The sequence below is a fragment of the Erpetoichthys calabaricus genome, chromosome 4 (genome assembly GCF_900747795.2).
Source record: "Erpetoichthys calabaricus chromosome 4, fErpCal1.3, whole genome shotgun sequence".
Classification (NCBI taxonomy): Eukaryota; Metazoa; Chordata; class Cladistia; order Polypteriformes; family Polypteridae; genus Erpetoichthys; species Erpetoichthys calabaricus.
The window spans coordinates 193,009,590-193,036,061 of NC_041397.2; the positions used below are offsets into that span (position 1 = coordinate 193,009,590).

Here is a 26,472-nt window from a genome sequence, read left to right on the forward strand (position 1 = left end):
TAACGGGTTGGATAATGGATGGATGGACATTTGTATGCATAGCCCCATTTCGTTTTTTTTCTTTCTTCAGTAATATTTCAGCAAACCCGGAGCTTGTCAGTTCAAATCCTGGTACTGACACCACTGTGTGACCCTGAGGAAGTCACTTCACCTGCCTGTGCTGCAAAAAACAAAAGTAATGTAACAAATTGTACCTCAGATGTTGCAAGTTGCTGGAATAAAGGCATAAGTCAAATAGATAAATATGTATTATACACATAGGAACTATTCATTTATTTTCAGTTAAGTCATCTGCAGCAAACCTTTATAAATGAGGGTTTCTCCTTTTAGATAGTGCAAACTGTTTCTTCTTCATTGAGGTTTTCTCTTGGAGAGCTTTTTTCATTTCATTGAAAATTAAAGCAGCAGCTGCCAAAATATGTAGCTTTCTTATTAATTTTTCAACATTGTGTAAAATAACTTTATAAAGTAACATAAAAGGTTTAAATACTGGTTATCCTTTTACACTAAAATATTACTAAAGAGATACAAAAAAAGTAAAATGCATATGTTCTGTTTCTTTAAGGAGATTAAATATTACTGAAGAAAGAAAGAAAAAAAAACTAAAACAGCCAAATGGGGCTATGCATACGAACTTAAAAGGTTTAAATAAAACAGAAATATATACTTTTATTTTTACTTCCTTAACTTGTGGAGGGTGTATCCTGTAGCAAAGCCCTAACTTTTTTCGTGAAAGCTCGTTTCAGTCAATAAGTCTTAAAAACAGGTATAAAGATATTGACAATAAACTACGCAAACCCACCAAGACATGGAATCGTTTAAATCAAGTATCATTACATCTTCCTTTCTTAAAGAGAAGTAAGGCAGTACTTATAAGCTTACATATATATGTATATATATATATATATATATATATATACATATATATATATATATATATATATATATATATATATATATATATATATATATATCTATATATATCTATATCTCTCTCTCTCTCTCTCTCTCTATATATATATATATATATATATATATATATATATATATATATATATATATATATATACATCTATATCTATCTATATATATATATATATATATATATATACATCTATATCTATCTATATATATATATATATATATATATATATATATATATATATATATATATATACATCTATATCTATATATATATATATATATATATATATATATATATACATCTATATATATATATATATATATATATATATATATATATATATATATATACATCTATATCTATCTATATATATATATATATATATATATATATATATATATATATATATATATAGATCTCTAAATCCCTGCGAAGTACTGCTTTTAAATTTTTATTAAGAATAAAAGCTTTTTAAATTGAGGGAAAATATCCCAATAACAATTTGTTAAGGATCTGGTTTTTTGTGAAGCTGACTTCACACAGCCTCTCCGCTGTTTTATAAACGAACGCCATATAAGGTCTTCCTTTTTCGTTGCTTCGCCAAGGAAGGAGCCTTTTTATTAAATCCAAGGGTTCTTCGCTTTTTTTTTTGTTTGTTTATTACGATTGTTATAGTTCTGTTTGTATACGACGTTGTCAGTTCAACACTCCGGTTGTAATAAGACCAAGCTGTGCAAGCTTACTGTTAAGAATGCAATGTATAGTTGTACAGGAGAAAAGCAATCTTGCCTCAAATCAATGGCAACCTTTTGTAGATCTATGAACTTAATTTAAACTTTATGTTTACACGGTGCTTTCTTTCCGAAGTACCTGCACTCATGAATATGTGTGTATGCGTCAGTCGCTCAAATCCCCACGCTTCGCACGGGCAAAGTACTGCTTTTAAATTTTTATTAAGAAGAAAAGAAAACCTTTTAAAATTGAGGGAAAATATCTCAATAACAGTTTGTTAAGAATCTGTTTTTTTGTGAAGCTGCCTTCACTCGAGTGATAACTTCGAGCTGACTTGCTGGCTAACCATAAGCGTTACCTGGTAGGTAACCACCCATACAATCAGATTGTGAATCAGACTACGAATGCCTTGAATGTAATTACCCCGATCTACATGTTGTCAAATAAACAAACCACATGCCGTGGCGCAATTTTAGGGGCTTCGCCTCTAGCGCTGACGTCCGAGGTTCGATTCCCGTAAGGGAGTGAAGTGAGTGGGTGGTTACCTACCAGGTAACGCTTATGGTTGGCCAGCAAGTCAGGTAACATCAGCCACAGCGCCTTCAGTTGTGAGAAGCAGATCATAGAATGGGTGAAAATAGTTTACTGTCAAATAATGCAAAGAGTACGCGACACGTCTTTCCCCCTTATTCTTGGTTTATCAGGCGTACACACTCACTGCACTCGCTTACGGTAATCAACCCTCGGACGTCAGCGCTAGAGGGGCTTCGCAGCAGTGAAGTGTTGCTTTTAAATTTTAATTAAGAAGAAAAGAAAACCTTTTTAAATTAAGTCTTAAAAAGAGGTGTAAAGATATTGACAATAAGCTACGCAAACCCACCAAGACATGCAATCATTTAAATCAAGGCGCGAGTCGAAAAACACCATCCCATAATATTAGTTAACGATTAACACATTTCTATATGTATTGTAAGCATACAATACAACTGATAATATGTTGCGCTTATTTATGTGGTGTACCGACATTTTTGCGTGTTTAACGGCTGAAATCTAACGTGGTTTGTGCCCTTCAGAATGAAAAGAGTTTGCATTTACCTTTTTAATAAAAGGTGATCTTTTAAGCCTGAGAAATCACCCCGTAAATGCACACGTTTAATTGCACATGTGTTAATATGCATGCTTACACAGTATTAAAAGACACTCAACAATTAACGTCATTTACCTTCGTTCCCGTGTTTGACTCGTGCTGTAAATCTCTTCCTCGTTTTCAGTTCACGTGATTACGTAGGAGGCGTAATACGTGATGACGCGATACGTGACTCCGCCTCCTCCATTAGAGTATATGGACAAAAAAGAGGTTCCAGTTATGACCATTACGCGTAGAATTTCGAAATGAAACCTGCCTAACTTTTGTAAGTAAGCTGTAAGGAATGAGCCTGCCAAATTTCAGCCTTCTACCTACACGGGAAGTTGGAGAATTAGTGATGAGTGAGTCAGTCAGTCAGTCAGTCAGTGAGTCAGTGAGGGCTTTGCCTTTTATTAGTATAGATATGTCACTCACTTAATTAGTGAAGCGACTTGCTCATGGTCATACAGTGTCAACAACAGGATTTAAACCCACAACTCTGGGTCTTAAGTCCTAGGTCCAAAGTCTTAAACACTGTATCACACTGCCTTCTAATACTAGTAGCCCATGGTTAAAACAACCTTTACATATTGTATACAGAAAACCACTTGGTTACATAGCACTTCTGATACACCTGATTAACCAATGGCCCTACAGTATAACTGATGCCAAAGCCAGGTAACACAGCTAGTATTTTTTTTTTTAAAGTAACAAAATTTTATTGTATTGTTCAGTGTAATTAATTCTTCAATAAGATATCCCATTGAACCTTTTCTTAAAAAGCCTTCTGTACTTTAATGGTAATAATAATAATGATTGTTTTGTGATGGAACTCTGTTCTCTAGCTGAATAACTAATCAGTAGAATCTATACATACTAATTTTAATATTTCACATGATATGCTTGCAAATTTATTGAATGCACAGACAACAGTAATGCATTTAATTTTGATTGAACTTCACTGCTGCCTGCATATTGTATTACATTTATACTTTTATTAATATGTGACTTTTCTGTTGTGTGAGTTTAGAACACAGCATTCCCTTCAGATGTCAAAGATTTGACGAAGCGAATCCGTACTGTGTTGATGGCTACAGCTCAGATGAAGGAGCATGAAAATGATCCAGAAATGCTTGTCGATTTGCAGTACAGTCTGGCCAAATCCTATGCCAGTACACCAGAGCTCCGAAAAACCTGGTTAGACAGCATGGCAAGAATTCATGTGAAAAATGGCGATCTTTCTGAAGTTAGTACTTTCACATTTAACAGTCACTATTTTTTATTTGAATACAAATTTATGTGTGAAGTTCCCTTTTTTGGATAGTAATATTTATTTTGCAGAATAGGGAGCTAGATAATTTTCTTTAGCTTACTTATGAACTTTAATTACTTAATTTTATTAACATATAAATTAATCATGTTTATTCTTTAGGCAGCAATGTGCTATGTACATGTGGCAGCTCTGGTGGCTGAATATCTTCGAAGGAAAGGCAAGTTAAATAACATTTTTTCTGGCAGAATTCTATCCTTTATATTTATGTAATATTTTTTTGTTTCATACTAAAGTTGTCAAGAGATGGAATCAGCAAAATGTAATTAGATTTGAGAAATATCTTCAGATAATTCAGTGTTTGAACAGATATAAGTACATTTCACATGCTAATATAGAGGCAGTTGCTAAATTTTACTATTAATCTTCCAATTCTTGTTACGTCTCTTTTTTCCAAAATTAATTATCAGCATTACAAAGTTCAAAATCATCAACCTAACCATTCATAAATGGTAGAAACAGATGGTGGATGTTAATAATATCAAGTAGTGATTTCATATTCAGTATAACAAAAGTAACAGTAAATGTAATTTAGAAAAAATAGCTTAAAAAAGTACAGGATTCATAAAAATAAGTATAGATAAATTCACCCTGCTTTCAAGCTAGTGATAATATTGTCAAATATATATGATTTACACTGCACTCTTTTAATCTATTACCACAACTTAGTACAATGTTGCATACAACATTTTGGGGAAGGTTCTTCATTATCTGAGTGGACAGTTATAGAAATACAAATTTTCAAAGAATATGCCTCAGCATGCCACTTTTTTTTTTTTTGCCTTTTTGTAATAACTGTAATACTATAATCATAAGGATGCATTTGTACTCTCTTATTCATTCTACTAACATAATACAGAACCTTAAATTGTGAAAGTATTAAAGCAAAGAATGGAGTAACAATATGACTTGTACAGGTCGGTCTAACTGAGAGTTAACACTCCCATTTTTTTTAATTTCCTTATTATGCTTTTTGAAAAATCATTGATCTTTACTTAAAATGAGGAAAATCGTTAAAAATGTCCAAACATTTCTTGGCTGTTACTCACAAATAAATAAACCAGAAATCACAGTAAATAATTATCATTAGACAGAAAACAGATTATTTTGTTTTAGTTTGTTCAGATCTTCCATCTTTTAAATGAGTTTTATCAATTTGTTTGAAATAGATTTAGCCTTGGTCATTAAAGCAGATAAAAAAAAACATTTCTTGGTGGTCAGACTGTCATTTCAGAAAGAGAATATTAATTTATTAACAAAAAGGTATTGGTAGTCAGTGCTAAATAACAACCCATATTCTTGCAAGTTGTAGGTTCCATATGCACAACTATAGTCGATTTTTTTTTGGAGTGCAGTGTTTGTGATATATGTTCTTCTTTGTGCATTAATTTACTGGAACTCTCTATGCCCTTTCCCTTTTGTGTCTTGGGTCAATAAGGTAAGATCAATGTATGTACCAGTTTGTGTGTGTTACCCCAAGAGAGAAAGTCATAGTCAATACATGGCAGATTTATTTTACGGGTCATGACTCCCTACAGCTTAGTAATAGAAAAGGAGGAAGTGAATTAATTTAATAAATTTCAATTAAATATGCAGATTTGCTAATTTTGTGCTAACTACATAATTGTACATGTGTTTTTACTCATTTCAATAAAAAATGATAGAAACAGATCAATAAATTTGAGCATTACACTGTAGCCGTCTTTGCTGAAAACGTGATAATATGCCTACCACACAGAGAGCAATGATGCTACAATATCATGGACAAAATGATACAGCCTTGCCAATGTACTGTTTCTCCTCACAATTATGTAAACGTATGTTTTACATTTACCAGCTAAATGTAAATATTTGTCCCACGACTGCCAAACTGAAACTGTATAGTTTTTTAGCACTGGGCTCAATGTACTCTAAGGCCTAATGTCACACAGTGCATCATACATTTAGTTAAATTAACTCAACTGGCTGTGATCTAACTATGTAAACAGTTCTATACCTTCCTTCCTCGAAGGATTCCATAGCATATTTACCTGACGGAATATCAGTTACTTACTAAAATCACTGTTGCTTACTTATCATGAGTATAATAATGACTACAAACTGAAGATGTACACACATTATTTTATAGGGTAACAGTTAATTCTATTTAGATTATGCCATCCATCCATCCATCCATTTTCCAACCCGCTGAATCCGAACACAGGGTCATGGGGGTCTGCTGGAGCTAATCCCAGCCAACACAGGGCACAAGGCAGGAAACAATCCCGGGCAGGGTGCCAACCCACCGCTGTAGATTATGCCATTTAACATGTATTTATTTTTTTCCTCAATTCTTTCCCAATCATCATAAATCCAAGATTGCTTGGAGAGGAACTAAAATTATGATTTGATTCAAGCATCAGTCTATCCAATTTCAAACCAGCATTAACTAGCAATTAAATTGTATTCAAAGTTTTCTCTCAGTTTTTTCATCAAAAGTAACTGATGAATCATTTGCAGTGAAGCATGACATAAATTTTTGAACCAACTAAATCAAGGTAGCATGTTGCCAGGGTTCAAAACCTGTGCTAGGACCACTCACAGTAAAATATGACCCAAGTCTAGATAGGGTGTCAGTCTATCACAGGACAGACTCATGCGTATACCTATATTTATCCAGAGCCAGAGATGTGGAATTAAAACTAAAGTAGAAGGTTAAAACAAGAAGCAGACACAGGGAGAACATCTCCCTGGGGCTCTAGAGTGGTCCACTGCACATCTGAGCAATCCTTGTTTTAAATTAGGTTTACATTTAAACACTTTATTATTATATTATTATTATTATAAAATTTCATACAGTTAATATAGTAGTGTCTAACCTTAGAATGTGGAGAGCATTGCTTTTCAGTAAATGAATAGTACTCAGTGTTGCTTTTCTGATAATTATATAGATGATTTGGTGACTACTAATAAAATAATGCTGTCTTTTTGGTGAACCTAGTCTAAGCTGTCTATCACAAACTATTCCCAGCATCTTTAAGAATAAGACAGAAACCAACCCTGGATGGTAAAGCTGTTTATATTCAGTTCATATTATTTGTATAAAACTCACTTTCACTTTTCAGCCCAGTAGATCATACACATGATTTAAAATAAATTATAGTTAATTGAAATCCTGACAGTTAATGGATGTATTTGGAGAACACCATACACAAACAAATTGCTGAACACATTTCACTATGGAGTCGTCTTCTTCTTTCGGCTGCTCCTGTTAGGGGTTGCTATAGCGGATCATCTTTTTCCATATCTTTCTGTCCTCTGCATCTTGCTCCGTTACACCCACCACCTGCTTGTCCTCTGCCCATATAAATATGAATTGGATGTATACATTTTACTCATAAGCTACAAAGATGTATCAGAAACAACTTGGTGAGCTTGTTTATCTCTTGTCAGTTTGCTTATTTACATTAAAACTGTTACAACTCTGTCATTTGTGCTGTGGCATTAACGCAGGGTTAGTGGTCCTGCCTAGATGCCTCTCTGTGAGAAGCTAAAATGTTTTCAGTCTAGGTTTTCTTCAGGTGCTGAAGCTTCTTTTGCATCCCAGAAACTTGTGTGGATCAGTGGTCACTAGAAAACAAATCCTGTATGACTGCATATGTATACATGTGTGGCCTATAATGAACTGGTGCCTAGTTCAGAGTTGTTGCTTACTTTGCACAAAATTATGCTGGGAAACAGCTCACCATGATCCTGTAGTTGAATAAGCTGGTTTAGAGCAGGTAAACTTTAATAGAGTGCTATTTTAATGTATTTCTTACCATTCGTTACACAAACACGTATTTATGACATTACAAAAGTAATAATATTCTTGAGTATGTAAGGTGATACCCTCAAGTCATAAGTCTACTCAACGTCTGCTGTAACTGACCTCTGTTTTGGTAGTTGTTTCTTTTTGGTTTATAGCATATACAATATATGTAATATTTGGTGTTATATTCATTGTTTATCTGTATGAGACATGCAAGTAAAAATGTAAGTGTACCACTATGTACACATGACTATATACATGAACTTGAACAAGATGTTTAGAAATGAAAACCTATTGATTAAACAGCATTTTTAAATAATAAAACTCTAATTAAAACTTCAAAAGTATCATTCAGGATTTTTTTTTGTGGATTGAAACATCATTCAGAAAGTAAACAACTTTTTATCTTATTTGAGCTTGGCTTAATTATGTTTAAAATATTTTGAAGCTTTTTTAACAATGTTTTACACGCTATCTTTGTAAGTTCAGTGAAGGGGCAAACATGGGGTGGGGTGGGGTGTTTTGTGCATATATGTCAACCTGTCTGTCTTCACTTCAGGAATGTTTAAACAAGGCTGCTCAACCTTCCGGGTGATTACACCAAATATCGATGAGGAGGCATCTATGATGGAAGATGTTGGAATGCAGGATGTACATTTCAATGAGGTGGGTCTGCTTAGCAGCCTACATAGACAACCATAAAGTAATTTTCATTCCATAAATGAGCAGTAATGCATGTAGCATTGGCCTTAGTAATGCAGTTAAACTTTAATCCTGATTTCAGGATTTTGCAGTTCTTCAGATCACATTTTTCAATTCAAAATGTACTTAAAATCGATTAGCTTTTCTTTGTTGCTTGCATGAATGATATTGTTACAATTTATACTTGCCAGCTGTTAACTTTTACTTATTGGCTGTAAGAACCCAAGTTTCTAAGAAGTCTGTCTTAAACAGCTGAATATAAAGTTCTCTTTAATTAAATTCCCGATGCTCTAGTGCATAATAAATATTTAGCACCAGCATCTAACAAAAATAATCCTATTGAATCTGATAATAGCTTTTAAGAGCAAGAATATATGAAATCTATTCAGTTAAAATGTTGCTTTTGACATCTCCTGAGTTAAAAATATCGTATTACCTCTTATTCTTTGGCAGAACTAATGTAGAAAGAAAATACAAAGTCTATTCTACTTGTAAATTAATATTTTCAGAATCATATACACTGTTTCATTCACCCATATTTTACTTTCTACAGGGATACACAATGCCTTTAAAAAGTATTCACCAACTTGAAATTGTTTGCATTTTATTGGTATACAACATTAAATCACAGTGGATTAACTTTGCTTTTTTTGAAAAGACTTTTTAATGTCAAAATGAAAATTGATCTCTGGAAAATGATCTAAATTAAGTATAATTATAAAACACAAAATAATTGATCACAAAAATATTCCCCACCTTCAAGTCAATATTTACAAAATGCACCTCTGGCAGCCATTACACCCTTGAGTACAGCTGTGTGTCTCTGTGCACAGGTAGCTTAAACCCAGATTCTGACTCACCACAAGCTGGACCTTCCAGGTACAGGTACAGTTAGTTGTACTACAGTCAGCTGAAACCTTTTGACTACACACAAGTGATCTAAACAAACTGGCTGCACCAGTGAGGATTTAGGTGTGTCATATTAAAGGGAGTGAATACATATGTTATTTTGTGTTTTATATTTTAATTTATTTTAGGTCACTTTACAGGTCTGTTTTCATTTTTTCTTTGTAGAATTTTTTTCTGTTAAGTATAAAAAGTCAAATTACATTCACTGTGATTCAATGTTCTATAACAATAAAATGAGAAAATTTCCATAGGGATGAATACTTTTTATAGGCACTGACTTTTTGTGCTATAAAATGAATTAGACATTTTTTATACATTGTAATTTCTTATGCTCTAGATTACACATTTAGTACACAATGAAATATAATAAAAGGAGATCAATCAAAAGGTGAAGTTAATTTGTGTGTAAAACTAATTCCCATGTAAGAAAACAAAATTCCAAAATGGTGTTACTCAACTATGGTTAGGCAAATTGTCATAGTACAAGTCAAGGTGTAAACATGCCCGTTCCATTATTCATTTACACAATATCTGTATATGGGAATGGGTTTTTGTGATCAGATGGGGTAAAGCACATAAACAATTACCACTAATTGTACTGAATTGAACATTAACAATGTTTTTTTCACTAGAGTAGAGGAGGACTAAAGATAATACAAAGAAAGCATTTAGTCATGAAGTGGCACCTAAGATGTGTTTTTGCTTTAATAAGAGGACGTCATTTAGGGCGGATATTCAAGACATGATTAACCTGAGAGTTCAAAGTTGTGTTTCTTAAGGTAATAAAATAACATTTGCCCATCTGATTTTAAAAGATCATTGCTTGTTCATAGTTCATGCCTAAGAAAACAAAGTTGCTTCAAAGGCGGAATGTCTGAGGTTTGCATATTTCGGTCTGATAAAGATATTCTTAATCTGCAATTCACTTATCAGTTAGGGAATAACATATGATTTACCTACAAACCTGAGAATGAAACATTAAATATGCAACACACAGCACTGTGCACATTTATTCCATCTAGGGTTTTTTATTTATTTATTTATTTTGCTTTTTTATAATTTGTAATAGATTGTTTTAGAAAATATTAATAGTAAAAGTAGATTGAATTTGTTATGAAATGATATAGGATCATCCACTTCAACCAAATAAAAGTTTAATGAAAAAAAAGTTAATAGTAAAATAAAAAGGCAACATATCATAGGATAAAGTGTGTCACTTTTGACTGTTTCTTTTAATAAATGCACAGAATTATGCACACTTTAATACTGATGTCAGTTGTTCTGATACTTTGTCTAGACCGGTGGTTCTGAAGTTCAGTCCTGGGGTACCACCATGGCTGCAAGTTTTTATTCCAAACAGTTTCACAAAATAATAAGTCACTCATAATATCTTTTTGAAGTAATTTCTTCATTAGCTGGCCTTCTATTTTTTTATTTTGCTTTCAAAAGCGTTTTCTAGGATAATATGAACATTTAGGTGAAATTCAAAGCTTTGTATATTTCAGTAGCTTTGAATGCTTAACTTTCTTTTACCGTTTTCTTTTTGATTTACCTTTTTCTGTTTAGTTTGCATCACAAACCCTGATAATAACGAGCAGATCAGACCAGGTACAAATAATCTCAACTTCTTTAAGAGACCAGCTATGTCAGTGTCCCTTTCACTTGTGTGCTAATTAGTAAGAAAGTGGCAGTATTGTTATCAGAGAGCTATATGCATGAGAGTACTATCAAATGGAATGTTGCCCTGTCCAGAGTTTGTTCCACTCTTGCACTTAATATTGCCTGTTTGAGCTCCAACAACTATAACCCAGACCTGGTTCAAGCTGATGCCATGCTGGATGGATGGATTTCAAACTAGTCTGGTATCACAGTAGCCTCATGTCCTCTAGCAGCTCTGTTTAGCATAATGCCCAGTGGGACATTGATTCCTGTAATAAGTTTCACTACACTGCTAGTACACCAGCTTTTCTTGTTGAAATGGAAGACTCCTAACCCACCTACAAGAACACAATAGGAAAAAAAGTTTTAGAAAACATTCAATTAATGTTATGACTAGCAATTAAAAATTTATCAATTTTGTCCTTAATTGTTTAAATGTGCTGAAGAACTGCTAACCTTTGGAATATTCCAGTATCTTTCAGTGATTATTAAGAGTATAAATCTTATTTCTCTGCTATATTTCAATGCTGGGGATCAGATCTGAATAAGATGCAGTACTGCTTGTCTTAATTGATCTATAATATATACATTGCAATGAAACGGTCTATCAAAGTCTATAAAATAATGTAATAAATATAAAAAGAAGAGAATATCTGTATGTCATGAGACCCCACAAAAGATCACTTAATATACAATTTTCCTTTAAGTGTTAATATGGCATAATATTTTAACATTTTTTAGATATATAATTTACATAAATGCATGCACACACATACATATCTTAACAGAATGTATGTTTTTTAGACATTAAAATGTTTTACTGTAAATGACCAGAACAATAAAATTGTCTTGAAAAATGTATATGTTGTTTTTGAAAAGAAAGAAAATTACATCAGGCATTTTTTGATTTTTTTCACTTTGTGCTTTGCATTGGTTTCCTCTACAGCTATTAAAAAGATGTCCAGTATTAATGTTTAGAGAACACAAAAGACATACATAAAGTAGGTTACAATAAATAAATAAGAACCATGTAACATACTAGAAGGAATAGTAGTCCCACTGAAAGAAGTAATTGGAATTAGAATACACTTTTTACTAAATTGCAAGCCTTGTTCAAGACTTTGCCATTTGTCATTTCCAAATGAGTTAATGTCTAGTGTAGATTTAATTTAAATTGCATTTCCTTGTTTTGTATTGTTTTCACAGGATGTTTTAATGGAGCTACTTGAACAGTGTGCGGATGGTTTGTGGAAAGCTGAAAGATATGAGCTGATTGCTGATATTTATAAGCTTATTATTCCTATTTATGAAAAACGTAGAGATTTTGAGGTAAGAGACTTTGTAAATTTACTACAGTAGATTAACGTTCATACAATTGATATATTTAATTTAGACATTTGGCTTCTTAACAAATATTGAATTTAATAGTGGTTAGTTAAGGGACATTATTTATGCACAGTACTTTCTTTATGAAGCCTGTCGCTTAAAGGTGAAATGACAGGCTTTATAAAGTATGTTATGTCCCTGAGACTTTACGATCACATATTAGGGAAACTGGCTTGTAACAACATGCTACCAAGTGGACATTTCACCCATATTTGTGACTCCAGGAGTGAACGTTTGGGAGGGGGGGAGGCGAGTAGGTCCAAAAATTCCTGGAATTGGTCGATGATACTGGAGTAGAGTGTAGTTATCGACTATGTCTCTAGGTGTTTATGCCTGAAGTTTTGTTAATCAGTCTGCCAAGTGGAGCTGTGCTGACGTGAATGCCTGTTTCTAACATTTTTTTTACAGTTGTGTGTGTAATTTCAGTCATTTTATTTTCTCCAAGATAAAAAAAGCATGCCGGGTCATATTGAACATCAAAACAACAATGATCACAAGTTTTCACATTAACAGACTCAAACCCCCCCCCCCCCCCCCCCCCCCCAAAAGATTGAACAGAAGACGATTTACAAATTGCTTGAAAATCTAGAAAAATATCGCTAGAGATTCTAAACAGGTTATCAAAAGATGAGTACTGACAATATTTCCAAGAATGAAAGAAGTGCAGGGACAAATGTATTACATCTCAAGGGGTGTATTTTGACAGTGAGTAAAATGGAATTGCTCAACGTTGCATAATAATTTTTTGGGTCGCTTCACTTAGCCCTAATTTTACACCAACAGTTAATTTCCAGAATTATTATTTCCATAAAGGTAAAAAACCTTTAACCTATAAAACTTTTTTGAAATAGTGTGTTCTCCCAAGAATATATTGGGCACAATTACTAGCACCACTGAAGAATAGCTTAAGTAAAACCAAATAAATGTGCACCCTTGATTAAAAAATCTTTTATCTTTTTACTTTCTCGTATACATAGTTAAGGGAAAGTATAGGAATGGGGAAAATATTCGAACTTGAGATTCTTGATGTTTTAGACCTTTCTGAGTCTGAAAATACCATTTTTGAAATTATGTCTTTTTAAAATAAAAATAGAAGTTGTTACAAAAACACAAAATTAAACTTTTGCAATGGCCATCTCTTTCTTCAGATTTGAACCCAAATGAAAACCTGTGGTGTCAGGCTACAAGCAAAACCAAAGAATATTAAAAAAATGAAAATATTCTATATGGAAGTTCATCTTGTATATTTGTTTATATGTTTAATTAATTTGCATGAAGGGTGACAATAATTCTGCAGCTGACTGCATTCTATAAACATTTGTTGTAGCGAGATACAATGGCACAGTGGCTGATATTCCTGCCTCACTGATCCAGTGTCTTAATTTCAAATACCACACCTGACTGTTTTTTGTATGGAATATAACTTTCTCTGCGGTGGGTTGGCACCCTGCCCGGGATTGGTTCCCTGCCTTGTGCCCTGTGTTGGCTGGGATTGGCTCCAGCAGACCCCCGTGACCCTGTGTTTGGATTCAGCGGGTTGGAAAATGGATGGATGGATATAACTTTCTCCCATACCTATTTAGGTTTTTCTCTGTGTGCTCGCTTTTTCAAAGATGTGCTTGTCATACGCATTGGTGATTCAACAGTGGAAGTGTTTGCATGAGTATGTGTGACTGGGCCCCGTGAATGGACTGGTTTCCCATTCAGAGCTGTTTCTCACCTTTCACTCAGTGCTGCAGGGATAAGCTCCAGCACTACATAGCACTAAATTAGATTAGACAAGTTTAAGAATGTTTGGTTATATTATGTTATTTTTGCTGAAGCATACATTTTCTACATACGGTACAGTAATCTTTATGAAAGGCACTATGTAAAACTCTTTGTTGCAAATGAACCAGCACCATATCATGTCATGTAATGTCATGTCATGTACTTTGCATTTTATTTCTTTCAGAAACTTTCCCACTTGTATGACACACTGCACCGGGCCTACAGCAAAGTGACAGAAGTTATGCATACAGGAAAACGGCTTCTTGGAACATACTTTAGAGTGGCCTTCTTTGGACAGGTATGTGAAAATAGTTAACTTTTACATTGTGACTGGTTACTGGAACCTTTCATATTAAGATTATCCCAGTCCTTATGAAACTAATTTATCAGTTTTTGTGAAAGGCTTTTCCAGAAGGAAAAAGTGAAATTTGAATCCCATTTCATATAAACTTGGGTTGCCTAAACAGGTACAAAATGTGTAGAAACTAGTTAAAACTAAACTTACTACATCACTCATTTAAGAGTTGGAACAACATATGTCAGTGGGTGTTTTCTTTTGAAAAATATTTCATGGTGAGTTTTTTTAAATTAATATGGACTAGAAAGATTTGTTTAAAGACTTAGTTTAAAATCTGAAGGGCAACCAGCTAACTTAGATAAACCTGAAACTTGACCATAAAAACCGATGATGGTGGTGATGAATAATTAAAGATATTAATCTATAAATGAATACTGTATGTGTTTGTAAGACCACTGTGAAAACCTTCACAGAATTTGATCTGTTAACAACAAAAGTTACAAGTATATGAATAAAGCAGCTGATCAGAGTTCAGGGTGTATGATGTCTATAAGTGACAATATTTTGCAGCATGACTAAAGGTAGATTTTCCCAAAACCATATTTAACAGCCACATTATTACATTCCAGTTGAAATATAGCTCAACCACACATACCTTCCCTGTCTGCTAATAAACTGCTATGACATTTCGTGTCACTTCTTGTTTTTTTCCAGTGAAGTGAGCAAAGCAGCTATTTGTTGTTAAAAAAAAGGCAAAGAAACCTCAGACCAATTATTTTTGCTTCTGATTAATTTGTTGGTTAGGGAATTGCTTCAATCAGATTTATATTGCAGATACAGTTAGGTCCATAAATATTTGGACAGAGACAACTTTTTTCTAATTTTGGTTCTGTACATTACCGCAATGAATTTTAATTGAAACAACTCTGATGCAGTTGAAGTGCAGACTTTCAGCTTTAATTCAGTGGGGTGAACAAAACAATTGCATAAAAATGTGAGGCAACTAAAGCATTTTTTTAACACAAATTAAATAACTGGAAATAAAATCTTCATTTCTAATACTTGGTTGAAAACCCTTTACTGGCAATGACAGCCTGAAGTGTTGAACTCCTGGACATCACCAGATGCTGGGTTTCCTCCTTTTTAATGCTCTGCCAGGCCTTTACTGCAGCAGCTTTCAGTTGCTGTTTGTTTGTGGGCCTTTCTGTCTGAAGTTTAGTCTTCCAACAAGTGAAATGCATGCTCAGTTGGGTTAAGATCAGGTGACTGACTTGACCATTCAAGAATTTTCCACTTCTTTGCTTTAATAAACTCCTGAGTTGCTTTGGCTGTATGTTTTGGATCATTGTCCATCTATATCATGAAACGCCGCCCAATCAGTTTGACTGTGTTTAGCTGGATTTGAGCAGACAGTATGTCTCTGAACACCTCAGAATTCATTTGGCTGCTTCTGTCCTGTGTCACATCATCAATAAACACTAGTGTCCCAGTGCCACTGGCAGCCATGCACACCCAAGCCATCACACTGCCTCCACCGTGTTTTACAGATGATGTGGTATGCTTTGGATAATGAGCTGTTCCACGCCTTCTCCATACTTTTTTCTTCATCATTCTGGTAGAGGTTGATCTTGGTTTCATCTGTCCAAAGAATGTTTTTCCAGAACTGTGCTGGCTTTTTTAGATGTTCTTTAGCAAAGTCCAATCTAGCCTTTCTATTCTTGAGGCTTATGAGTGGCTTGCACCTTGCAGTGCACTTTCTGTATTTACTTCCATGCAGTCTTCTCTTTATGGTAGACTTGGATATCGATACGCCTACCCCCTGGAGAGTGTTGTTCACTTGGTTGGCTGTTGTGAAGGGGTTTCTCTTCACCATGGAAATGATTCTGCGATCATCCACCACTGTTGTCTTCCGTGGATGTCCAGGTCTTTTTGCGTTGCTGAGTTCACCAGTGCTTGCTTTCTTTCTCAGAATGTACCAAACTGTAGATTTTGCCACTCGTAATATTGTAGCAATTTCTCGGATGGGTTTTTTCTGTTTTCGCAGCTTAAGGATGGCTTCTTTCACCTGCATGGAGAGCTCCTTTCACCGCATGTTGTCTGTTCACAGCAAAATCTTCCACATGCAAGCGCCACACCTCAAATCAACTCCAGGCCTTTTATCTGCTTAATTGATAATGACATAACGATGGACTTGCCCACACCTGCCCATGAAGTAGCCTTTGAGTCAATTGTCCAATTGCTTTTGAGCCCCTGAAACGAAGGGATTGTGTTAAAAAAATGCTTTAGTTGCCTCACATTTTTATGCAATCGTTTTGTTCACCCCACTGAATTAAAGCTGAAAGTCTGCACTTCAACTGCATCTGAGTTGTTTCATTTAAAATTCATTGTGGTAATGTACAGAACCAAAATTAGAAAAAAGTTGTCTCTGTCCAAATATTTATGGACCTAACTGTACATTTGAAATGAAGATTAAATTGATTTTCTATTCCAGATAATTATTATTGTTATGTTTGTGTTTGTGATCTCAGAAGAAAAGACATAGAAAAAGAATATTATAAAAGATCCCAGGCTAGAAAATCTTTCATCCCTAACAATTAATGATGCCGGCAGTGAAATCTAACTACAACAACTGAAAATGATTAAGATATTTTTTGTCAACAAAACAGAAATGTCACCTCTAAAGTAAGCTTTGTGCTAGTTGTGACTGTGTATTTTTAATGCCCAAGAGATTAACTCTATATTTGCACAGTTTAGGATAGCAGAATTGGGTGGTGCAAGGCTAACAGTTAAGAGTAAAACACGAGCAATGTTTACAGTGATGAAGGGGATCAGAAAGACTGAAGGAGTTGGAGCCACAGCCAAATGGAGACAGAAAAGCTATGAAGGCATGGTATACCAATAATAGTGAGCAGATCTGTGTCAGTAAAATGGAAAGAACAAAAGAAAGGCTTGTGTGTGTCAAAGGCAATGTTGCTTAATTGGGCATATATCTGCTTAACCATTTTCCACTTGTCTACCTTTAGATTGGATTTTCAGGCCAGTTGCAATCATGTCCAGAGTGGTACAGAGTTTTAAATGACATTAACTAATTTTTAGGGTCTTTATGTGTTTCCTTTTCCTTTTTTGTTAAAGCTTGTCACTGTACTTCTGATGCATGGATGCTCCTTTTACTGCAAAATGCTATGCAAGTGTTATACAATAAAAAAAACAAATATCCGCGATGCCTTTTCCTCTGAAAATATGTAATCAAATCTTTATGCTTTCATTTTTTTTTTCCATTTTATTCTTCTTTTAAGGCAGCGGTAAGTTTTTAATGTAGCCCTTTGCTGTTAAATGTGAAAAGGCTCAAATTGCTTTAGTGTGTTGTGTTTTTTTTTTCTTTCAGATCAGCTTACTTTGCATTCTGTAAGTGTATATACATATACAGTGTATATAAATATTAAAGGTGTAACAGTTCATAGATTTGTTCTGAATTGTTTTGGATAAAGCTTATATTCCACTGATTAATAAGTTATAAAAAAATGTAAAAAAAAGTGTAATCTAACTTGTTAAAAAAAAAAAAACACCTAAGCAAGGTTATTTCCAATATGCATGCCTGCTGCACTATATTTTCATATGTAAAGCAGAGAGCAGAAGCCTCTTAATAATCCAGCAGGTATTTAATTTGCTTAAAGGCACATTATGGTGTTTTAGCATATTGTGTTCTTTTGTGTGAGAAAGTGTCATAATAGCTTTTGATACATTGTCTTACTTTGTATTTGAATGTGCAAAAATTTGGCAAGATTCAACTCACTTAACTTTCACTCCACTTATAATGGACAGGCAAGACCGCCTTATCTTTAGCAACACTTTCCAGCCTCACCTGGGGCATTTCTAAATTTTTTTCATGCCAGTTAAGAGAAATAATCCCTCCACTATTTCCTGGGTCTGTCCTAGCTTTTCGCCCAATGTGCTTGGCACAACAGACCAACAAGAAGCAACCGTGGACATCTTAACAGTATGTGCCCAAAGGAACTCACCTGACTTTTCTCAATTTGGAAAACAGTGGTTCCAAGCTCCTCCTAGTTGGCAAGCTTTCCTTAAAATTAACACTGTATGGCTTTATAGCTACATTTTCAAATTATCTAACTCCATGCCCATTTGAATTCCTTATGATTTCATAAAAGCTGCATTTATTAGTTGGAGATCTGTAATAAAGACAGAAAGATATAGGTATCATGCTGTACTTAAAGGTGCAGGTATAATTTTAGAAGGTCATCTTGCTTTTAACTGGAATGCTAGGTCCCCTTATGACATTCCTCCATACTCATCATTGGTAGGGAAAAATTGTGTAGTTAGAACCTTTTTTTACAGAACATTTTTACAGTTGATTCTTAGATTAAGTGCTTTGTACAGGACCCCACATAGTGCTGAGTCAGGAGCAGGATCAGTACAAGCAACTTTGTGATTTTGAATTATCTTTGACTCTAACACCATCTGTGCACAAAACATTAACTAGCACAATACCTGAAACAATGACTGCAGAGCATTGGGGCTGTATCAATAACCACTGCACCACCTTATCACCTTTTAGTTAAATCAAAAAGTTAAAAGCACTATTTTGTACATTAAGTGAAAAACTGTTCATGCAAGTAAACATAGCATTATGTAACTTTATGCTGTTCACAATTGTTGATGTTTGTCAATAAGTGCTTGCATTTCATTTCCTGTCTGATGTACTTAGCTTTGATTCCATTTCTCCTAAAATATAGTTTTGCAAAGTTTCTTATTAAAGTTACATTAAGATGGTATTACATAATGTCATATATATTTTAGGCTTAAACATCTGAATCTCAGTTATGACCTCAAATGACTGCCCTACTCCACAAACGTTAGGATTCATCTTACAGAGCTAGGGATAGACCATGTATCAAAGGGTATGTTATTTAATGTAACTCCATATTAGCATTTAATTTGGAGACTGTTCCAACAAGTTGAGATCCATTTACACATTTAAGATTTAAGTGGAATGAATTCAGTCAAGGCTTGTCTTTATTTTTCTTCTTTTAGACAACACATTTTTGCTTGTAAAAATATATGATTTTAAATTTAAGTCAAAAAGGGAATAATATATTACAATATTATATAGTAATGGAGAATAAAATCATAGTGCTATCTTCACTCACGGCCACTTTATTTTGGTACACCTGTTCAACTTCTTGTTAATGTAAATATCTATTCAATGAATCACATGGCAGAAACACAATGCATTTTGACATGTAGACATTGTCAAGATGACCTCCTGAAGTTCTGTCTCAGCTTAAGAATAGGGAAGAAAGGTGATTTAAGTGACTTTGAATGTGGCATGGTTGTTGGTGCCAGATGGGTTGGTCTGAGTATTTCAGAAACTGCTGATCTGCTGGGATTTTCGTGCACAATCATCTCTAGGGTTTACAGAGAATGGTCAAAAAAAGGAAAATATCCAGTGAGCAACAGTTCTCTGGGTGAAAATACCATGTTGATGCCAGGGGTCTGAGGAAAATGACCAGACTGGTTCTAGCTGATACAAAGGCAACAGCAACTCAAATAAACACTTGTTACAACCGAGCTATGCAGAAGAGCACCTCTGAATACATAACACTTTGAACCTTGAAACAGATGGGCTATAGCAGCAGGGGACCACACCAGGTGTGAATCTTGTCAGCTAAGAACAGGCAACTGAAGCTAAAATCCACACAGGCTCACCGAAATTCGACAATAGAAGACTACAAAATGTTGACAGCTCTGATGTGTCTCAATTTCTGATGCAACATTCCGACGGTGGGATCAGAATTTGGCATCAACAACATGAAAGCATAGATTCATCCTGCCTTGTATCAATGTTTCAGGCTGGTGGTGGTGGTGTAATGGTGTGGGGAATATCTTCTTGGCACACTTTGAGCCCCTTGGTACCAAATGAGCATCATTTAAATGCCACAGCCTACTTGAGTATTGTTGCTGACCATGTTCATCCCTTTATGACCACAATGTACTCATCTTCAAGCAGGATAACGCACTATGTCACAAAGCTCATATTATCTCAGACTGGTTTCTTGAGCATGACAATGAGTTCATTGTGCACAAATGGCCTCCACAGTCACCAGATCTCAATCCTATAGAACACTTTTGAGATAAGATGAAATGGGAGATTCGCATCATGGATTTGCAGCTGACAGATCTGCAGTAATTGCATGGTGCTCTCATGCCAATATGGGCCAAAGTTCCCGTGGAATGTTTTCAGCACCTTGTTGAATCTATGCCACAAAGAATTACAACAGTTCTGAAAATAAAACGGGGTCCAACCCAGTACTGGCAAGGTGTACCTAATAAAGTAGCTGCTGAGTCTATTAAGAAACTTGATAAAAAATAGCAGTATTATTGTATCGCATGTCAACTATTCTGTTTTTTTTTTTGTTTTTTTTATATGTTATATTAATTTCTAATTAATATATTATATGGACATTTGAAACTCCAGTAATACTGAAGGAGTAATGTTGGTTTTAATTTGTTTGGCATGGATGCTGTTAAACATGACAAGGTGACGCCTGTTCTTCACAGTAGTGCTTAGAAAATGAACCAGTGTCATCTGTTTTACAGTACATGAACACAAAAGCCAAATTTGTATTTGAAAATTGTTTGCCTTATATATATGGTAAAATATGTTACTTTTTACTCTTGAGTGATTAATTTTATTTCTAAGGTATACACAGATGTCTTCAACAAATGTCTTTTTTCCTTGTGATTTAAAACATGATTCAAGCCATTGAATTAGTGAACTGTTACACCCCTAATATATACACATACATATGGTATATACAGTCAGTTTGTTTTATATATATGTATTCATTTATACACATATATATATTGCACATTTTAAATCATCTGTCAAGTACCAATAATAGTTGCCAGTCTCTCACTGATTTGCTTCTGTGGCTTGCTAGTAACAGTGCATGTAGCCAAACCTAATTGTAACTGTTTTCTTTCCTGCTGTTAAACTCACTTTCTCATCTTTTTTTTATTTCTGCATCTGAGTTCTTATTTTGAGTTTTGCTGTTTTAATATTTTTAATTCTTATAGATTGTTAAACTGGGTCTTTATATGTAAAAGTGCTCATTTTGTTGGATAGAAATTGTTTATTTTAATTTTTCTCCAGTCTGGCACATCCATCTAGACTAAAAAAATAACTTAAACTTTGTTCTTTATTGTTTTACAACCCTATAGCAGTACCAGTTTACTGACAGTGAGACAGATGTCGAGGTAAATGAATTCTAGCAACGCAAGTAATGCAGTAATGTTGCTGCATTAGCGTTTGTGACTTTTGGTGTGGTTCTGTCAGTGTAGTCAGATCGCTCACCACTCGTGCTCCATTATTCCTGGCAGCACATCCATTTCAGCATCTCCGACTTTCTAGTGGGAAGGGAAGAGGGTGTATCTATTTCTGTCAACTTTATTTATTCTAAAAAAAAAAAATTGTCTTTTATTCTTTCACTGCATTGTTAAAGTGATAAACTCTTTTGCATAATTAAAAGTGATTACATATACTAAATTGTTAACTTATAAATAAGTTTCTCTTGAAAAATGAAAGGTGTTTGGTGACGCATGAAATGGATAGTCAAATCAAGTTTTCTGAAACAGAAAAACTTATATACTTACCCTGTCCTACCAACCCACTGAACTACTAAATGTTTGGCTTCTGTAATCCTTACTTGTATTTTTTTATTTAATTTTTTTTTCTTTTTTTATAGAAAGTAGTGTTAATATTAGTAGATTGTTGTTGTCAAGAAAAACATTTTTGTTGTCTTTAACAACCAAGACAATTCATCCCAAAGTCGTTAATCTGCTAATAAGGGTTCTTTTATGTGTGGATCTAGAACTGTGACAGCTCTTTATAAATAATTAATAGTAATATAAGTATATTCAGAGCTCACTTGCAAAAAAAAGGAAGTTTTAAAGCAAAAGTAAGCTGATGCAAAAATGATTGCTGTCAGTGTCTTTTGTTAAATTGCTCAAATTATGAATTTATTCATTTCATCCTTTGATTGTTACTAAACAATAACATTTTGAAAATGTACTGTAGCCTGCTCCAAATGCTGTTACTTCAGCACCTGGGACATCTGAATGAGTATTTTATTAAATTATCAAAATTATTTTACTTCTGTATAAAAGGATCAAACATTTTCATAGACTAAATTCTTAATATTCACTACAGTGGAAGGATGAAAACATTATGCTTCGATGCTTTAGCAACTTCAATCATAGAAAACTCAAAGCTAGCCTAAGAGATTTGGCTTGTTTGTTTTTTTCTTGCATTAAAACCGTCCAAACCTTTTTTTTTTATGTATCTCATTATTTTTGCCAGCGTTTCTCAAACTGATTTGACCATAATTTATTGTTGTTCTTTTGAATGCCTGGGGCTATAAGTAGAATTATTTTAATCTAATTTATGCTTCTTAATATGCTGGCTAAAAGATGAGTGTAATGTACTATGGTGATTATTGTGAAGGTTTTAATGCTGTGCAAATTATTGCAGTGTTGTTCTTCTTTTCTTAACTTTTGTATCTTTTACCCTTAAGGGGTTTTAACATCATTCCCACTTTTTTGTGTCTTTGAACCGTTGTATGCATTTTTTTTGCAATGAGAGTATTACATTTTAGAATTTTTAGTTAATATGAAGGATGTGCTGAATCCAAAATGTTCAGATGTAGTTTGCTACAGAGACATGACATAATTCACATTGCTATTTAAATAGAGATATCTAAGTAAACCAAATAAATATAAATACACTCCATGATAAAAAGTCCACATTTTATTAAAATATTTACATTCAGAGCAGGCGATTAGCAAGTAAGAGATTAAGTCTTAAACCAGAGAAAAATAGTAAATGATTGGCTCAAGCAGGAGCTCCATGTAAGTGTCATTAGTATCAGAGGGAGGTAAACATCCAAAGAGTAAAGCAGATAGTAGTGTAGAAAATTGACCTACACATGGTCCCTGCAAGACAGGGAAAGCAGAAGAGACATTTACCAGTGTGAGGATTGACAATATCTCACAAAAAGTTGTGTAGCTGCAGCAACCTAGTTTGCTTGAGGCTCACATCTGTCTAAGGATAGTTGATAATAGCAAGCATAAATCACAGTAAATGTCTTAAATTAAGTTCCACTTCTCCAGATTGCTGTTCAGTGGCATCGCCTGGCAGTTGGTGGAGGCTCCACTATTTAAAAGGTTAGAAATATTCAAAGAGACACATTTTACCCTTTTATTTTGTTGTTCCTCTGCGTCATCTAGAATATTCCCAATGGATGCGAATGCATTTGTACGAGTATGGTATTATCTTGCTGTCATATCTGTGTTGGTCAATATCTACTGATACATAGGACTAACCATCCTTCCTTATTTAGACCAGTAATTTGATACCTATCAGACTCTATCAGTGGCTCAATAAACTGACAGATACACTGGGGTTAAAGAGTACATTCAGTATACCTGATGAAAAGCTGAGTCTTGTACAATATCAGGTATGGATATTTGATCTTGAAAGATAAAGATGATATGCAGTCATGGCCGAAATTATCGCCACCCCTGGAATTTTCCCAGAAAATGCACCATTTCTCCCAGAAAATTATTACAATTACAAATGTTTTTGTATATACATGTTTATTTCCTTTATGTGCATTGGAACAACACAAAAAAACAGAGGAAAAAAAGCCAAATCTGTCATCATGTCACACAGAACTCCAAAAATGGGCTGGACAAAATTATTGGCACCCTTTCAAAATTGTGGGTAAATCGTTTTATTTCAAGCATATGATGCTCGTTTGAACTTACCTGTGGCAAGAAACAGGTGCTGCCAATATAGCAATCACACCTGAAGCCAGTTAAACCTTTCTGTTGTGTGTCTGAGTGTGCCACACTAAGCATGGAGAACAGAAAGAAGAGCAGAGAATTGTCTGAGGACTTGAGAACAAAAATTGTGGAAAAATATCAACAATCTCAAGGCTATAAGTCCATCTCCAGAGATCTTCATGTTCCTTTGTCCACTGTGCGCAACATAATCAAGAAGTTCACAACACGTGGCACTGTAGCTAATCTCCCAGGACGTGGACGGAAGAGAAAATTTGATAAAAGACTGCAACGAAGGATAGTCCGAATGGTGGATAAACGGCCCCAATCAACTTCAAAACATATTCAAGCTGTTCTGCAGATTCAGGGTGCAACAGTGTCAGCTCGAACTATCCGTCAACATCTGAATGAAATGAAACGCTATGGCAGGAGAGCCAGGAGGACCCCACTGCTGACACAGAAACATAAAAAAGCCAGACTGGAGTTTGCCAAAATGTACTTGAGGAAGCCAAAATCCTTCTGGGCGAACGTCTTGTGGACAGATGAGACCAAGGTAGAGCATTTTGGTAAAGCTCATCATTCTACTGTGTACAGAAAACAGAATGAGGCCTACGAAGAAAAAAACACAGTACCTACAGTCAAACATGGTGGAGGTTCTAAGATGTTTTGGGGATGTTTTGCTGCCTCTGGCACTGGATGCCTTGACTGTGTGCAAGGCATCATGAAATCTGAAGATTACCAAAAGATATTGGGGCACAATGTAGGGCCCAGTGTCAGAAAGCTGGGTCTGCGTTAGAGGTCACGGGTGTTCCAGCAGGACAATGACCCCAAACATACCTCAAAGTTCTGAAGTGGCCAGCAATGAGTCAGAATCTAAATCCGATTGAACACTTATGGAGAGATCTCAAAATTGGTGTTGGGAGAAGGCGCCCTTCAAATCTGAGAAAACTTGAGCAGTTTGCAAAAGAAGAGTGGTCGGAAATTCCAGTTGAGAGGTGTAACAAGCTTGTTGATGGCTATAGGAAGCGCTTGATTTCAGTTATTTTTTCCAAAGGGCGTGCAACCAAATATTATGTAGAGGGTGCCAATAATTTTGTCCAGCCTGGTTTTTGAGTTTTGTGTGAAATTATGTCAGATTTGGCTTTTTTTCTGTTTTTTTGTGTTGTTCCAATGCACATGAAGTAAATAAAAATGTGTATACCAAAACATTTGTAATTGCAACAATTTTCTGGGAGAAATGGTGCATTTTCAAGGAAAATTTCAGGGGTGCCGATAATAGTTTAATAAATAAGAAAAATAATTCTGTGCAATCAGTGTCTTGCATTGCCCTTTTTGTCTGAAGTATTGTCTTGTAGGTGTTTTTTATAATTGTCTATCAGTCTCTTATATTCATTTGAAAAGAAGTACTTGCCTACTCCTCTTTACAGAACTTCAGATTTGTGATGTTAGAGGACTTTCTTTTATATACTGCTCAAATCAAGTCCCCATGCTGGTTTTCCTTGATTGTGTTTGGTCTTCCTGGTAAGGTGCTTCAGTCTCCTTACCAGATGGTTGGTTCATGTTGACATAGAGACAAGATCTGTTCATTTCTTGAGGTCATCCTTATGGTCTCTGAGACTTTCCATATCAGTTTTGATGGAACAGCCTGGCCTGGATATATTGTCAGTGATTTGAAATTATCTCCATTTATAGTCTTTAACACAGTGGAGTGACTGATTAAAAATTTTTATTTTGGCCCAATGTACTTAGACACCGCATGAGCTAGGACCAAATCACACTTTAGCTTTCTGATATTTACATAAGGCAGGCCTCACTAACTTACTCTCTAATGAGGTTTTAATCATTTATCACTAATTCTAATTACAGACATGTAATACAGTGATAAATGTGGTGGTGTCGTAAGGTTTTTCATACAAAAAAATTATACTTCTGTTTACTTAATTAGTACAAATGAATAGAAAATGTTACTTGAGTGTTTTTTTTTAAT

General features: G+C 34.5%; 1 protein-coding gene across 11 annotated transcripts in view; it reads left to right on the forward strand.

The window, feature by feature from the left end:
• The window catches only part of dock9b (dedicator of cytokinesis 9b), a 441,285-nt gene that overhangs the window by 393,994 nt on the left and 20,819 nt on the right, over positions 1-26,472 (forward strand). For all 11 annotated transcript variants that reach the window (XM_051926266.1, XM_051926269.1, XM_051926275.1 and 8 more), the window contains 5 exons: positions 3,814-4,029; positions 4,216-4,273; positions 8,463-8,569; positions 12,380-12,502; positions 14,514-14,627. In XM_051926266.1, coding sequence (XP_051782226.1) covers positions 3,814-4,029; positions 4,216-4,273; positions 8,463-8,569; positions 12,380-12,502; positions 14,514-14,627 — 618 coding nt within the window. The remainder of the gene's footprint in view (positions 1-3,813; positions 4,030-4,215; positions 4,274-8,462; positions 8,570-12,379; positions 12,503-14,513; positions 14,628-26,472) is intronic.